This window comes from Alligator mississippiensis, chromosome 13 (genome assembly GCF_030867095.1).
Source record: "Alligator mississippiensis isolate rAllMis1 chromosome 13, rAllMis1, whole genome shotgun sequence".
NCBI lineage: Eukaryota > Metazoa > Chordata > Crocodylia > Alligatoridae > Alligator > Alligator mississippiensis.
The window spans coordinates 29466522-29482489 of record NC_081836.1 but is presented as its reverse complement, the minus strand read 5'-3'; the positions used below and the strand labels follow the sequence as shown (position 1 = coordinate 29482489).

The following is a 15968-nucleotide window of genomic DNA, read 5'->3' as shown; positions in this document are numbered from 1 at the left end:
GGAGTGGCATGGGCAGAGCTGGAGGAGGGGCTGGGCCGGGCAGCCAGGAGCAGCCATGTCCTTCTGTACCTTCTTTGGCAGGGAGCACTACAGGGGCCACTTCGAGCCAGGTGAGCGGGGGGCACTGCCTGCAGGGCCCTGCTTCCCATAGGGACTTGGGGCCCACAGGGTGCCCCTAATAGGGGCCTCACTGCCTATAGATGCCCCTGCCCCCTATAAAGAACCTGCTGCCCCAGCTTCCCCTGCAGGAGCCCCCACTGACTAGAGGGTGTCCATGCTCTCTTATAGGTGGCCCCTGTGCCCCCATGGGAGCCGCACTGCCTATAGGGTGCCCCTGCCCCTCGTGGGGACCCTAACCCTGAGAATAATGCTGAGGATCCATTACATGAGGATTCTAGTCTATTAGGCTTAGCATAGTCTGGATCCAGACTTAGCCAAAGGGGGAGGCAGGACCAAAGCGGTGCGCTCACAGACCAAAGCAGCATGCTCACGGATCGCTACACCTTCTAAGATCCTGTAAAAAAATAAAATGTTCTAAGATGGCAACCCCCCCTCCCAAAAGGAGTATTTCCGGGAGGCAAGGGAAGGGACTTCCAGTGGCAATGGTCAGGGGCTAGGGGGGACTTCCAGTCCCAAGATGGTGACCAGGGGCGGGGCAGCTGTCAAAGGGCAGGGCTACCCACACAGACCTCAACAGCTCACCAAAACTAATTAAGTGACCCTCCAGCTGAAATAATTGCCCACCCTTGTCCTAAGTTCTCCAGAGCAAGAAATCTTTGGAAAGGTTATGGGACCTGAATGGCACTGGGTGAACTAGGGCTAAGTCTAAAGGTTTTTTTGTATCTGTGTTACATTAACACACCCCTACCATTGAGCCAGCCAGGGCCCAGGCTCTGGTTATAAGAGAAAGCAGTGATCAGGTTCCACGAACTGTTTTGGTCCTTCCTGATGATCTGGGGATGTGTCCAGAGGCACCAGGCCGCCTTCACGCTGCCACAGGTGTGACAGCAGAGGGCTGACATCCTGGCCCCCCTGAATGGGCTCCAAGCCTGGTGTGAAGGTCTGTGCTGTGATGAACACTGTCACACCCATGTGGCATCATTTGTCTTGTGCATTTTTAAAATTTGTTTACATTACTTCTGTTATCTGTTGCGGGCCCAATCCTGAAGAATACAGGGAGGCCAAAGTGCATCCGATTCCAACTGATGCTGGCTGAATAGCTGTATTTCTCTCTCTCTACCATGCTCTACCTTATTTTATGTTTTTTACAGGATTAGTAGTTATAGGCTTACAGGAGCATAGCAGCCCCCTTTTGGCCAGTTTAATGATATGATATTGGGCTTCGCTGCCATATCAGAGGATTAACATTAATTTTTAACAGTGCATTCAGTATTGGTGGGGCATTTTATTATACATATTTCCACATATAGCTGGAATCAACTTCATGTCTAATAGAACTGGAATAATGGTGGGCATGTTCCAGGCACAGCTAAGTAAATGTCACAATTGCTACTTGGCTTGATGGAAAATGTGAAGCTACTTACTAGGGAAACAACATGCACAAATGCAAATAGGTGTCAGGTGGAGTTCTAGTTTCTTGGGGCTGACTGGTAGAGTTGAGAGGGACCAATTGCACCAATAGCTGTAATGCTGTGAGTTCAGCCCCATAGGCTGAACGGTCAGTGACAATTATCAAGGCAATGGAAAGGCTTGCTCCAATGTGGCAAAATACAGACAGCTGATCCAATGAGTACCTACATAGTTTGTGTGAGCATGGGAAGTATTTCTGATTTAAGGCATCAGGTACATCAGTAGGGCTGCCTGCACTCTTTTTGCCTAGTATAGATGGATCCAAAGACAAGAAGATTAAAACAGCAATGACTAGAAAGAGCAGAAGGTGAACACAGGCCAATGCAGAATAATGTCCAGACCCAGGTTCCTATGTAGGAGCAAAAGATAGATTCCACTACTTCCTCTAGCAAATGCTCCATGAACAGCATTGGTTCAAAAGTAGAGTGATTCCTAAATCTCTCCTCACATACTTCTATCCATCACAGACAAATCAAACTCATAGGGAATTAGAGAGAATTAATATTCAGACAAAAATCAGAAGGTGACAAGAAAGCTGAGTGGCATGAAACCCAGCCTATACCCCATGTAAAACCTGTGAGTATCTTAAAGTCACCCTTTCCCTGTTCAGTTCAGTTATCAGAATGGATCAGATGTAGAAAAAAGAGAGGCTGCAAAGGGTTATGGACACATGTTGGTCTCTGTCTTTATGAAGATGTGGGATGCTATTGACAGTGGGAGAGTGGGAAACCCTTGTTCCATGATGGTCTAAAAAACCTTGTAGCTGGAGTTGGACTGCAGCTGGCCGAGGTCACTCAGGTGCCAGTGGTCCACTGTGGGGATGATCTTGGCCCCTATCTGCCCACGTACCATTCCATCTGCAAGGGGGAAGACGTTCAGAGAATTAGGACGCTCCTTCCTGCTAAACAGAGAGAAAGAGAAAAAGAGAGAGAGAGAAAAAACACAATCTGTTAGCAAAGCCATAGGGCCCTAGGATTGGAGGTACTATACATCTACCATTAATTACTAATTTTTTACATGCTACAGAATTTGGGTTTTTACTTCTTCCCCTCTCTTCTCAAGAGCTGTATTTTCTCCCAAGTCCCATTTTTCCAAGGTGGAAGCAACTGACTGTGTGATCAAACCTGGGTTATCTAATGCTCATAATCTCTGCATTAAAAAGTTCTATCATAGTGCTCTACAGATAAAAGCTGCCCTACAAGGCCAATGATTCAAACTGGAATTCACTACCTTCAGGAGTCTTTCCTGGAACTACACTGTACCTTCCTGTGGCAATTCCATGGGGAAGGGTAAGAGGCCAGGAGACTCCATAAGGTTGAGTGGCTGCTCTGCCACCCCTCAGAGGGGAAAAGTCTTGTGCACTGGAGAAAGGAGTGAAGCACAGCCAGTCACTGGATACTGAAATCAGTATTTTTGTTTGAGACCCGGATGACCCAACTAGGGAATAAGGCCACAGTGAGCAAGTTCTTTGTTCCAAGTACAGCAGAGCTGTTACCCCCTCATTTTCATGAGGTCCGCTCATGTGTCAATAGGGAGTTTGAGATGGGAAGGTCAGCTCCACTGTACCTTCTGTGTCTCTCATCTCAGTCTGCCCCAACTACAGAAAGAGAGGAGACAGCTAGCCCTGGAATTCTCCCATATGATAAATCAAACTGGGTCATTTCAGGTGTTAAAACATAAAAGTGTCAACCAACACATGTATTCCATTCTCTAATGTTTAGGATACAGTTTAGTATATTAATCAGTTGGAAAGGAAGTAGAATGAGGTCTCCCTCCTTGCCCTTCCTCCCCAGTGGTTTGCAGATGCTTAGCTGGTGTTGGGAGCACTGTCTGTGTGTACATATGCTGGCACAGATTTTGAGACTGAGCCCTCAAGGGACAACATCAGTGATGGAAGAGATTGCAACACCACAAAGGGCATTTATACACATGCTTCTGGGTGGGGGGAGGAGGGGAGTGCTTTAATTAAAGCAGCTCCAAGAGCAGCTGTAATTAAAGCGCCCAGAGCATCACAAGTATCAGTGTCCCCATGCTGAAAAATGGCAGCAGGGGTGCTTTAGCTAAAGCTCGTTCAATGAGCTTTAGTTAAAGCACCCCCATGGCCCTTTTTTAGCATGGGGATGCTGATACTCGTGATGCTGGAGTCTTCTGGAATGCGATAATTATAACACTCCAGCGGACTCAATTAATTGAGTCTGCTCCAATGCACTGTAATCACAGCATGTCAGAGAAGCCTCATATCCATACGATTTCTCTCTGTGGCAGGGAAGCGTGACTGCAAAGGATGAAAACAGCCTGAAAAGGATGGGAGCCTGAAAGGTCAGATGTACTGATTTAGTAAATCCTCTTGGGAGTTTCTACTAGGAGGGCTAAAGTAGCACACCAGACACAAATTAAGGCTGAATCACTGTGCATCATGAGCCTATTAAGGAACACAGAGGTGATGCTGCTCTGGTCAAGCGGCTAACACAAATGAACGGTTAAGAGACCAGATAAGGAGACTAAAATGACTGACAAAACCCATACAAAGATATGAAAAGAAAATCATACACAACTGCATGGGCTTGGTGGGGTTAACACACCTGGAACCCCAGGGTAAGGGGTGTTTTTGCCTATCTGATACAAACACAGCTTTTCTCCAGCAGTCTTCATGCCGATAATGTGGAAGACTGCTCTTGTACTAAGGGAACATGTCCTCAGGGACCTAGCCAAGAGACCATTACAACCACTCTGCTTGTGACCTTGTGTAAAGTCACTGTAATGGAACCTGAGGCCCCTGAGAGCTGAGGAAATGCACTAATACAGGGATTGATGCAATAGCCAGCTTGTTTAAAGAGTGGGGGAGGGAAAGGACCTGGAAAAAGAGATTGAATACATTTGGGTAGCAAATTCAGAATGCCGAGCAGTTCCATTCTCAGCACTGCTCTTCCACAAGTGAGAACATGCTGAGCTGGCCTGTCAGTTCATCTCACAGCCACAGCAACTTCCAATAAGGCAAGGAAACTATACTGGCAGGGAACTACTGCTCACTGTGTCCCATCTGGGATCAGCAGAAGGGACAAGAGGGAGTTTCCGAAGTAGCTCAGCAAGGAAATTTGGGATGCATTTTTTCAATAATGTGCATTATAATCTTGTCCTGTAGTTCCTATTATACACCAATGGAAGTTTCACAACAGAAAGAAGAATCCTCTAATACAGGCAGACAGAACTGTGAGCTTTCATAGAGCAGAGATCTTTATATAAACCTACTGAACTCTGGTTTGGCTTGTGAAGGGCTGTAATCATCCTTGGATGCATACAAAACTAGATTAATGAATCATAGACATGATATCCATTTGCTTTAGGAATGTTACCCAAGAAGAGTCATTCAAAACATTTCTACTTTCTAATGTTAGGAAACATTAGTATTGGAGACAATTCTCCAAAACTGTTGATTTAAAGGTGGAGTTGCTATCTATCTCTGTCCTGCTTTTCTATAAGAACCATGTGAACAATGGAAGTAGCTACATGATACATGTAGATGATCACACAAATCTCAGGGCCTCACTGGCATGCTGCCCATTAATCCATCTCCCAAGTTAGCACTTCCAACATCCCAAACCTCCAAGCAATTTCAAGCAGTTGCCTTTTTGTTTCTAAAGAGAACCTGCCTAGGAAACAATTTTTCTCCCTAATGTGGAATTCCATCCCCTCCCCCAAAATTATACCGGACCAAAGCACATAATTTAGTCCTGGGACAGTTATGTGGGCTAGAGTTCATAAGATGTTCTAGGACTAGAAATGAGAATTTTAAATGGCTGAAGAGAATCCCAGTTTTGTACTTGTATATATGGTATATTCTTTGCCCCTGGAAGGTCACAAGGTATCATACTTTTAAAGAACCACACATTTTTAGATACAGAAAAGCTATTTTAAGTCACTGTAGGGCTGTTTCAAAAATGTGTTTACTATTTGTTTCCACTTCTTCGGGATGGAATTATGGTCTGAAGAGAGCCTCATTTTATAGGTGCAAAATATGAAAAACACGTCCAATTATTCTTTAAAATCTTTCTATATTTTTCCCCCCTTTGGAAAATGCATGGTGCAATTAGACTACCTGACCATGCAGTTTAGGTTTTATTGGTATTCCCCTGAGTTGTCTGCATAACTCATTGGCAGCTTTGCCACTTGTGAGTAATACAGCCATCCCAAATGCATACTGATAAAGCCACTACATCACATTTCCTTATTATGCAGTCTCTATAGATTTGTATCTGGAAGCCACAACTTATTATAGAGAGAACACAATAAGTGCACACAGCCTTACAATAGGCTGTGCTAAACTATGATCAGAGGCACAAAATCTCAGCCACACCAAGTGAGTAGAAGGAGGAAAAATGAAAAGGAACCAACTGCGGCTCTGCAGTCCTAAGTCTGATTTTCTACCAGCTGGCTCCCCAGTGAAGTTTCTTGTAGCCTGAGGACCTCTCCTTTGGAGCCACTGAAACAGCTGTGGGTTGCTGGAGCACACTGGAGTGCTGGTCAAACCCTAACATACTTTCTACATACATGAGGAAAAGCAAGACTTCATGCACCATGGAGACAGGTATCTCAGTTACAGTTCATCTGGCTTCTTCTTTGTGCCAGGGGCATCCTCAGTTGGGCACATCTGCTGGCACAAAGAGACTAAGTGTGGGAGAGAATTTGGCCCAGGATCCCTTTGGAAACAAAGGGCAGATGACATAAAGGCCACCAACAATGGTGTGTAACCACTGTAATTGCAATCCCTTGCAGAACAAAGAGATTCTCTCACAATCAGTTAATTTCCCATGTGTTCCATGGTAAATATAAATTTGCTTATAAGGATGTACAGTGTCTAGACTTCATAGATTTCATAGACATTAGGGATGGAAAGGACCTCATAAGACTTCCTGCCCTTTGGGCAGGAGGCTGGACTCGATGATCTTCTGAGGTCCCTTCCAGCCCTAATGTCTATGAAATCTATGAAATCATTGGGTCCAGCCCCCTGCCCTAGGGACAGGAAGTCAGCTAGGGGCAAAGGATCCCAGCAAGATAAACATCCAAATGTTTCTTGAAAGTGTTCAGAGTAGCTGCTTGTACCACCTCTGGGGGGAGTTTGTTCCAGGCCTTGGGGGCTCAGAAGGTAAAGAAGTTTTTCCTTATGTCCAGTCTAGAATGGTCTTGCAGGAGTTTGTGACTGTTGGACCTTGTCATCCCCTGCGGTGCTCTGGTGAACAGTTGTTCCCCCAGATCCTGATGCCACACCCGTTATGTACTTATAGGCTGCCACCAAATCACTCCCGAGCCTGCGCTTCTCTAGGCTGAAGAGTCCCATAACTTGCAGCCTCTCTTCATAAGGTCTGTTCTCTTGCCTTCTGATCTCTTTCATAGGTCTCTTCTCTTGCCTCTAGTCTCTTTCATACTTCTCCACATCCTTCCTAAACTGTGAAGCCCAGAATGGGATGCAGTACTCAGCTGTGGCCTCACCAAGGCTGAGTACAGCAGGAGGATGACATTCTGGGTCTTGCTCAAGATGCATTGGTAGATGCAAGCCAGAGTTTTGTTCGCTGGAAAATCAGGAAGCACTTTCAATAACATTTTGCAGTTTATAAAGAATAATGAAACTGTTGTTTGTTTGCAATCATTAAAGGAGAGAAATTACTCCCAATATGAATCCAGGTCATAGAATTCCAGAGCTTAGGTGATGTTCAGAGGTAGTGACACATATAGTCATGTCTATCCTGCTTCCCTGCCAAGCCCAGAAATGACACCAAGAAATAAGCCCCACTTATTCCAGATCTACATAATCCCTAGCCTTGCAGAGTAGATGGTTTAGAGAGGTCCTGAGCACATATGCATCACACCAACTCTCTTGGTTTTCCTTAGACATATGCTTTTACCCTCGGCAAATCTCAGAATGCACCTCAGATCACTACCTCCGAACATAAAGGAGGGCCCTGGAGTCTGGTGGTCTGAATGTATAAAGATAATTACTTTTATTCTTTAAAACACTGCCAGAGACAGAGAGCGTAAGTGGCAATGGATCTCATACTCTGAACCTCTCTAGGTCATCTACTCGGCCTAACTGTTAAACTTGAGTACACATGGAGCTCTAGTTAATGGGTGAGACTTGTTTCTTGAAGCTAGTCCAGGGCTCAGAAGCAAAATGGTATAGGCCTGGCATATCTCCTCCACTTAGAACATGAGTGTCACATGGGGAGAACTCTGAGAAAATGCAAAAGCCCTTTAAAAAGGCCTAGGAGGTTTAACAGGCACTCTGATCATCTCATCACACCAGATGGACTCGGTCGGTTTTGGATTTGTACTTCTGGACCTTCTACTCTGCAAAACACAAGTCTCCCTCTAACATCTTAAGGCAGCAGTTTTACTGGCTCCCCTTGTACTGGTAAGAACTGCCGCACACATGAACCAATCTAACACAGGAAGGAATGATAGCACAACCCCGGCCAGTTACACAGTAATTACTTGGTCCAAACTCCAAAACTACAATTTACAAAAATAAAGATGCTGTAATAGGATTTACCTTTTCCTCCATGACTGGCGATGACTGCAGTGACAAACAAAACAGCCAAAACAGAGTGGCAACCGCACAAGAAGCAAGACAGAAAAACAACCATTAGAGAGCAAAGGTCATGCAAGCACATGTATGTGTATGTGCTCTTACAAATACACACCTGAGCTGTGAAAGAGATACTTGCACCCTGCTTCACAAACATGCAGCTGGCTCTTCAGCAGAGCCACTGTATGCATGCACTCACTGCTGCAACATGTGGAAGCACACACCCCACTCTCTTTTGTGTGTATACATACACACAAATGCCTTTATGCTTACACAAACGGCTATCACAGTGACAAGCAAACACACCAAAGGTACCTATAGGTTCACAGAACTATGCATCTATGTAATGTACTAACAGACCCAAGCACATTGAAGTAGGGAAGCACATACATATACTCACAATATGCATGTGAGTATGCATGCAATGAAAGATGTATAACCCTTGTCCCACAAATGTACACTAGTGCAGCAAAGCACACAAAATGTATGTGCTCATTCATACACACTTGTGTAGTGACACAAAAACACAAACCCAGCATATGCTTATACAAATGTGGAGCTGTGAAGCTACATCCACAGGTGTACAATCAAAGCTTGAAATGAAGGAAAAAGCCCCTGATTCAGTTAGCTGTTCTTACAGATTCAAAGATGAGCCAAGGGCTTTGACACAGACTAGTAGTATATGGGTCTCTCTTTTTTTCCCTCCCAAGAAGCTAGCAGTACAGTTGTGCTCTGAGGCACAGATGGAGGACTGCCACTTTTGCACTGCAAAGTGAGCAACTCATGTTGACAGGTTTGATCCTCACCTCACCAACTGGTCACCTTGTCATGATAATGACTTCCATCATGCATCCCTTTCCCTCATGAGAGCAGAGAGCCACAATTAACTAATGTTTGTTGAAAATTTGGGAAGGGGAGATCTGAGTTATGTCAATTCAGCCTGCATCATGCAAGTATACTTGCATCACCCTCTATTCAACTGTGGCAGATTATAATAGCAAAACCCATGGTTCAGAACACAGAGGGCCTGATTCTGCTTTTACATCAGTGGCTCTACATTTTTCAATTCATGGAGTTACTTCTGTTTACACTAGCATACATGAGAAGAGTATCAAGCCTAAAGGTGTTTAAGCTCTAATAGTGACATAGATCTGACTGGGTTATAAAAGTAAAACACAAGCTTCCTGTTTTCCATGATGCAGGAAAAAGAGAGGAAAAACAGTCCAATATAAAAGGGGAGGAGAACTATTTACTGTTTTAACTCTTCATTGATCTGGTCCTGTTCCAGAATCCACTGAATTCAATAAAAATCACTTCATTAATTTCAATGGACTTTGGACTGAACCATAGTAAAAATATATTCTTGCAGGTTTTCAGTAGGCATGGGCATTATAAAACTTGAGGTGGTGGCAAAGAGCCCCTCTCTCCTTTGCTCTACAACATAAAATCTATCAAGGGTTGCTATAAGAACCTCCTTCAAGAGGAAAGGAGTATTGTGTTTGTAATTTTATATAAATATATTTTATCTTGCATTTTAAACCCATCCTATCTGTCTTATTTGCACATTTTCTTATGCTGCCGTAACAGACAATTTCCAAACAGATTCTGATTAATATTTGAGATTATTCATTTCATATTGCATTTTGACTACTGAAAGTCCCAGGAAATAGCCAGAAGGATAACCAGATAATATAACAAAGCATTCTGGGATCCTTCCTATTCTACTAAAGCAGAGGCTGCCACAGGAGTATTTTAAAGTTTTACAGCAAATAGAATCCAGAGGTAATCTATTGCACCAGCTAATTCAGGGGTGGCTAAACTGTGGTGAAGATGGTACAAGTGGCATGGGCAGCCTCTGTGTGTGACACACAGCAGATCAGGGAAGGGACAAGCAGCACAGCAGCAGGTAGGTCAAGAAGTAGAAAGTAGAGCTGAGGATTAGGCAGGGAGCCCAGGGCTGGGAACAGAAAGCAGAGAAGCAGACTGGACAGAAGAGGATTGGAGTTGCACTTGGGAAGAGTACAGGGCTTTTTGTGGCACATCCGCCAAAAAAAGGTTGGCCTTCATAATCCACTTAAAGTGCCTTATGGCTTTTTGAGACTCTCCTATAGCAGAAAGCTTATACTACACATCACATCTCAAGGAGTATTTTATTCTCAACACACAAAGGGTTAATTACCTCATCTGCTTTCAAACAACTTTGGATTCTCTCTTGTTATTTATCTTTTGTGAGAGCTGGGGTGGCACCGGCACTAAGGTGCCTAGTTGATAGCCCAGAGGTCACAAGTTTAAGGCCATAGCAGAATTGCTCATGGTACAGCCTTTCAGATTCCAACAAATCTTGCAAATTAGGCTAAATAAATACCTCGTCACAAGGACATGAAAAAGAAAAGGATTTATATTTTGTAGCAGTCTTACACATTAGGATATAACAATTATATTACATACTCCAGCATGTGGGAAGGGGCTTTCCCTCAGGTATCAATGTCTTCCAGCTGTAACTTATTCCTGTACTCTAATGGTAGCTTAAACAGCAAGAGTGGGAAACTAACACTGGCTTATGATTCAGATACATAACAACTGTCTGATAGTGGGAGGTAAGATCCACAGAAAATTAAAAGATCAATTCTGACATCACTAAATCCTTGGAATTTCAGTCCAAAAGCCAAGAGAAGGGCTGGTTCAGAAGCAGTTGAAAATCTACTCAGCCAAATTCCATGCAGTCTGGAAGATCAAGCTTGTACCAGAACTGTAAAGCTGAGTTAGCACATTGGGAGAGAACATATCCCTACTGCCTCTTCCTAAGTCAGGAAATCACCCTGCCTCCAGAACAAAAAACTGAAGCAGATGGGAAACCTGCTAAACTTGGATCGCACGGCTCCTTCAATGCAGTAAAACCCTCTTCTCTATGAAGTGTCCATGTGACTAAACTGTTCTGCATAGGTGCTAAAGAAATGGAAGGAAGGAATCATGACATACTTCAAACCATGCTGTGGCATGTTTCTGAACAGATTCATAACTCCACCAGTTTAAAATCCAATAAATAGAAACAGCATCAAGCTCTCAGTGCAGACCAGCAGCATGGATACTCTCCTTCGTGAAGCTCTTTTCACATCTTCCAGGCAGGAGGGAGATGATAGAATTGAAAGGTTTTGTCCTATCCCCTGTGGAGAGACTCAGAGCTTTGTGTAAAAGCATCTCTGCAGAGGCATGCAGCCCTGGAGCAGTTCCAAATTCTTTTTTTGCAGTTCAGCAAGCCCATTTTCTTTCCTCCTTTCCTTCCTGCAGCAGGACTGTGGAAAGTTGGTACAAATGCTGTGGGCAGTACAGCTATCACAAATCCAAGCTCACATAAAAGACTGAATTCATCTATACCCTGTTGGGCCATAGGCGTAGACCCAGGGGCTGGTGGTGGGTATCAAATAGCTATCTCTTTCAGTCTCCAACAGTTCCTTGACTTCTTGTTTGTGCCATTCAGTTTTGGCAGAAAATCTCACACTGGATAGAGAAGGAATATCAAAGCTGCAGGGGAGCTGGCAAGGGTCCCGCATATTTACAGGAGACACTGACAACAGATGCCCTGAGCTAGTCTCAGACTCTCTCCCCTTCCCAAACCTTTCACTGGGTCTCTCTCTCTCTGTCACTTACTATGTACAGCCAACACTCTGGCAATCAATGTGCAGCCTGTTTCAAATTAGCTGAAGTTCAGTAAGATGAAGCCATAGCAGGCAGGGGGTATTTAAATCAGTTGTGAGGGAGCTGGGAGTTGCTTCACAATTAGCACAATGCACAGTAAAATACCTTCCCCACCTAAGCAGAGGATTTATCAATGCTGGGTATTTCTGAGGCACCTACTATCTTGGTATTTAAGTGCCCAACAGGGCTATTTTAATTATCCAGAAAGATATCCTCTCTTCCCCAATCCTTAATTCTAAAATGTTTTTCTCCCTTTTAGTCTGCAAGGTTTTCCCCATTGTTCTCTTCCCATCCTTCATCCCCATGAAATTACATCCATCTCCTTTACAAACCTGCTTCAGTTTCCTACTGACCTACTATTTCCAGGCCATTGTATGCTCTTTGCTTTTGCTAATGATGCCATGTGTTGCTGACTCCATAGTTTCCTTCTACTGTTTCTGCCTTCTTCTGTTCTGTCCTCTGTGCACAGTGATCTGCCAGTCCCTTTGTGCTGGACTCAGCCTTTTCCTCAATCAAATTCCTCAGAAAATCCTATTCCATGAAACACTAAACATTAGTCTGGATCAGTCAAATGTCTTCTATGAGAATGGGAAATCTACTCAGCACCTTCCTCTGTGTGTCCCAGTGTACTGTGTATAATCTGTGTCTACTATTCAAAGTCTCACCTCCTTGGGATAGGAAGCCTTTATATATATCAGCACAATGCTGGCAGTGTAACAATTAATCCAAGTAGTAGTCTGGCATGAGTATGAACTCCCAATGTGGCCATGTTTCTCTTGGCAAAGTCACTGAACAGTTTGTACTCAATATGAGTGGATATAAGTTATGATAATGATCTACTGTTGTATGACATAACAGTTCTCTAAATAATATTTTAGAGCTCTATTTTAATTATTTATCATGCTGTGGAGAGTATTTCTCTTAGTACAGAGAATGCACTTGATTCTTGTCTCACAGTGGTATAAATCAGAAGTAACCCCATGAAACTTAATGCAGTTATACTTCTTTAACAAGTGATTGCACATTGTGGGCTTATACCCCACTGCTGCCAATCTGAAAGCAAAGGTTGCTTCTCACTGTTTTGGATCCAGCAAAATGAAGCAAAGCAACTCACTTCTTTGGGTTCTGCAAAAGCTGGGCAAAAACAAGTCTATGTGGGTTGGTCTGTTTACAGATCTCTTTATTTAAAGAAACAGCAACAAATATATTTATTTTGTTACTTTTCTGCTGTCCTCCATAATATAATCTCCTTCTCCTGCCCATCCTATGGGCAGATTTTGCCGTTCAAATATAAGAAGATATTTTTGGAAGCCCACACAAGAGTAAGATTACAAATCATAGGCTTTGCTATCAGAATAGCACCACATAATTCTCTTGTGTGTGTTCATGAACACTTTCCTATACCAAAATAACATTTTCATGTACAATCCATTTCCACAGATTTATCAAGGGAGGAATCCTGGCTTTAGCTGTTCTCTCACACACAGTTCATAAGCTTATGACTGGAATATGCTACATAGAAAGAATATGGTCCTACCTCCTCCCAGGTAGACCACCCTCAGTTTGATTATTTCCCCCAACCTGCTGCATCTTGGACCGTTCAATGTGTTCCACATAGGTCTGGATCATCTGCAAAGAGGGAAAAACCCATGAGCCAAACAGGATTGAGAATAAGTCATCAATTCCTCTTCAGCCCAATCTTCCCACATCCATTTATCCCTTTTGCATAAATTTGTTACTGCTGTTGATGAAGGCTGATGATACAAGTGAATAGATTGTAAGTCTGGGTCTACTAGAAAAGCACAAGGAGTCAGAAAGTCACCAAGCCTCAAACCCAAGATGACAACAGATGGTCTATGGCAGAACCAATGAAAAAGTTTCTTAGACACCAGACAGTAGCAGTGGCAGCTGGAAGTCTGGAGAAGTGGGACAGAGCATTTCATCATGAGCTTAGCACCTTCAGTCTCCTCTTGCCTTTTTATCACCGAGCTGATTTTCTTTAACACAAATTTGCAGACCTATGTATAGACAGACAATTATATTTACTTAGCTATGATTAGATGATAACATACCTCTGTGTGGCGCTGATGGAGGGCATTGTACTCTTTCTTCATTTCTGATTCACGTTCCTCCAGCCGTGAAACTATAAAAGACAGTATTCCAACCATGAGACAGCCTGTGTGTTAGATTCCAAAAGGAACACTAGGCTATTCTCAATGAAGTATCTTATGCTGCAGAAAAGTTTTGTTTCATTAAAAATGTGGTCATTCCTTCAAAAAAAACAGAATAGTTCATGCTGCAGCAGGTAGTCCTAATTAAATGTTCATCTCATAGATACCCAAGAGCCCTTTTAGGAAGGCTCACAAAGTAATGCAGTATTAACTGTAGAGATGGATCCATTGGGGTGCAGCTCAGTGACTTACCACTAAACAAAAATACCAACTCACAGACAATTAGGTAGGCATTAAACTTGAACCTGACAGACCAATGATTCTCAACTAGGGTACTGTGGCACCCTTGGATTCTATGAGATCCTTTTAAGTGTGCAATGGGATGCTGTGAAATGTTGGCACTGTTAGGTATGCAAACAGCTACACATGATTCACAATAAACCCAGAGATTTCAAATAGGAATCCATAATGTTAAAAAATTCTGAGCTGCTTTAGTCTTTGAGTTCTTTGCAATACAAGAATTGTTCTATTATTTTTCCATAGTCAAAAAAACAAGTGAAAGCTAAGAAGTGGCATTTTCTGAGGGGTGCCTTGAGTCTAAAAAGGTTGAGAACGACTGTTCTAGAAAATGCAAACACTCTTGAGGCTGTGTTCTCAACCCTTGCTGGCTAGGATTATACAACTCTATGATGATTCTTTTGACTGAGGAGCTGTCATGTTGGACACTAAAAAACTAAATTCTGAAGGATGCCCTCGTCCAGCCCTCTGTAACCATGCACATGTTAGAGAAAGAAGAGTAAAATTAAAATTGAGGTCAGAGAGTTGGTGCATCAGAAGTGTCTTAAAGAACCCAGTGTGGGACAAGAGGGAAATAAGTGAGTATGCTCTCTGTTCAACTCCTATATGAGAGCATTCCAGGTTATGTTGAACTGATTAGTTAATAACCACATATGTACTTTGGGGCCCACGAAGTGCTGTCACTGGGAAAAAAAAATGTTCTTTTTTTTTTTAAGCTGTTCTTGTCAGAGTTCTTGCCAGAAGGTATTTACAGTGGGAAATGTCTCAAAACCCTGACTCAGAAGTGGTGAACTGTAAGATTGATATTTGTCATTCAAACCACCTTCCTTCTTTCCGTCAACCTACAGTTACCAAATAAGAGCAGTCACAGTTGAAAAAAAAAGGCCATATCCCTGCCTCCAACACATATTCAATATGCTAATTTCATGGTCCCTTAAACTCAGTTTCCAATGACATCTTCTCAGATCATATCATCAGACGTCACTTCTACTGTAATCACATTGCAGCAATGAAGGGTTTTAATGAAGGCTGTTCTGTTTATTGAATAAAAGAAATTCACTGAGTATCCATGTCTAGGACAAGTAATAAAAGTGAGGGTCAGCTTATAGTTCAAATATCCCCCATACAATTCTTTGCATTTTATCAAGGTTTTGCCAGACAGTTTGGTATCATCTGAAGGATATGAGGAACTTGTATAAATTGCACAAGTGGAAGCATGAAATCCCAGGTGTAACTTCAGGGCACAGACAGAAGTGACAGTTTGATGCACAACTGGGCCCCCGAAGTGCTCTACAGGCCTGCTCTTACAGAAGCATACAGCTGCAGAGTGCTTTAAAAGTGTCTGATTGTATGACAATCAGATCCCTCATTACATGAGGATTCAGATGAAGGCGCTCCAAAGCAAAGCAACTTCATTAACTTGTGTCAGTGCATGCCAGGAGCTGGGCTGGGCTGATACAGCCCAGCCCCACCCCCAGTGTTGTCTTCAGAATGGGAGGGGGCAAAGAGAGGGGAGGGAGTTCCATCTGGGGCTTGCACTGGAGAGTGGGGCAGGTGGATGGAGGGGGTGCTTCAATCCACCTGCCCCACCCTCCAGTGCAGGCTGGGCAAACCCCAAACCAAGCTCCCTCTTC

At 43.3% G+C, this 15968-nt stretch overlaps 1 protein-coding gene across 22 annotated transcripts in view; it reads right to left on the bottom strand.

Moving 5' to 3' along the window:
* MAPK8IP3 (mitogen-activated protein kinase 8 interacting protein 3) overlaps positions 1 to 15968 on the bottom strand; it is a 132092-nt gene that overhangs the window by 61352 nt on the left and 54772 nt on the right. For 12 of the 22 annotated variants that reach the window (XM_059716356.1, XM_059716364.1, XM_059716358.1 and 9 more), the window contains exons 3-5: positions 13939 to 14009; positions 13404 to 13495; positions 2347 to 2491 (exon numbers count right to left, since the gene is read on the bottom strand). In XM_059716356.1, the coding sequence (XP_059572339.1) occupies positions 2347 to 2491; positions 13404 to 13495; positions 13939 to 14009 (308 nt within the window). Of the gene's footprint in view, positions 1 to 2346; positions 2492 to 8134; positions 8159 to 13403; positions 13496 to 13938; positions 14010 to 15968 lie in introns of all 22 variants that reach the window. The other 10 variants (XM_059716371.1, XM_059716373.1, XM_019493030.2 and 7 more) reach the window with 5 other exon arrangements.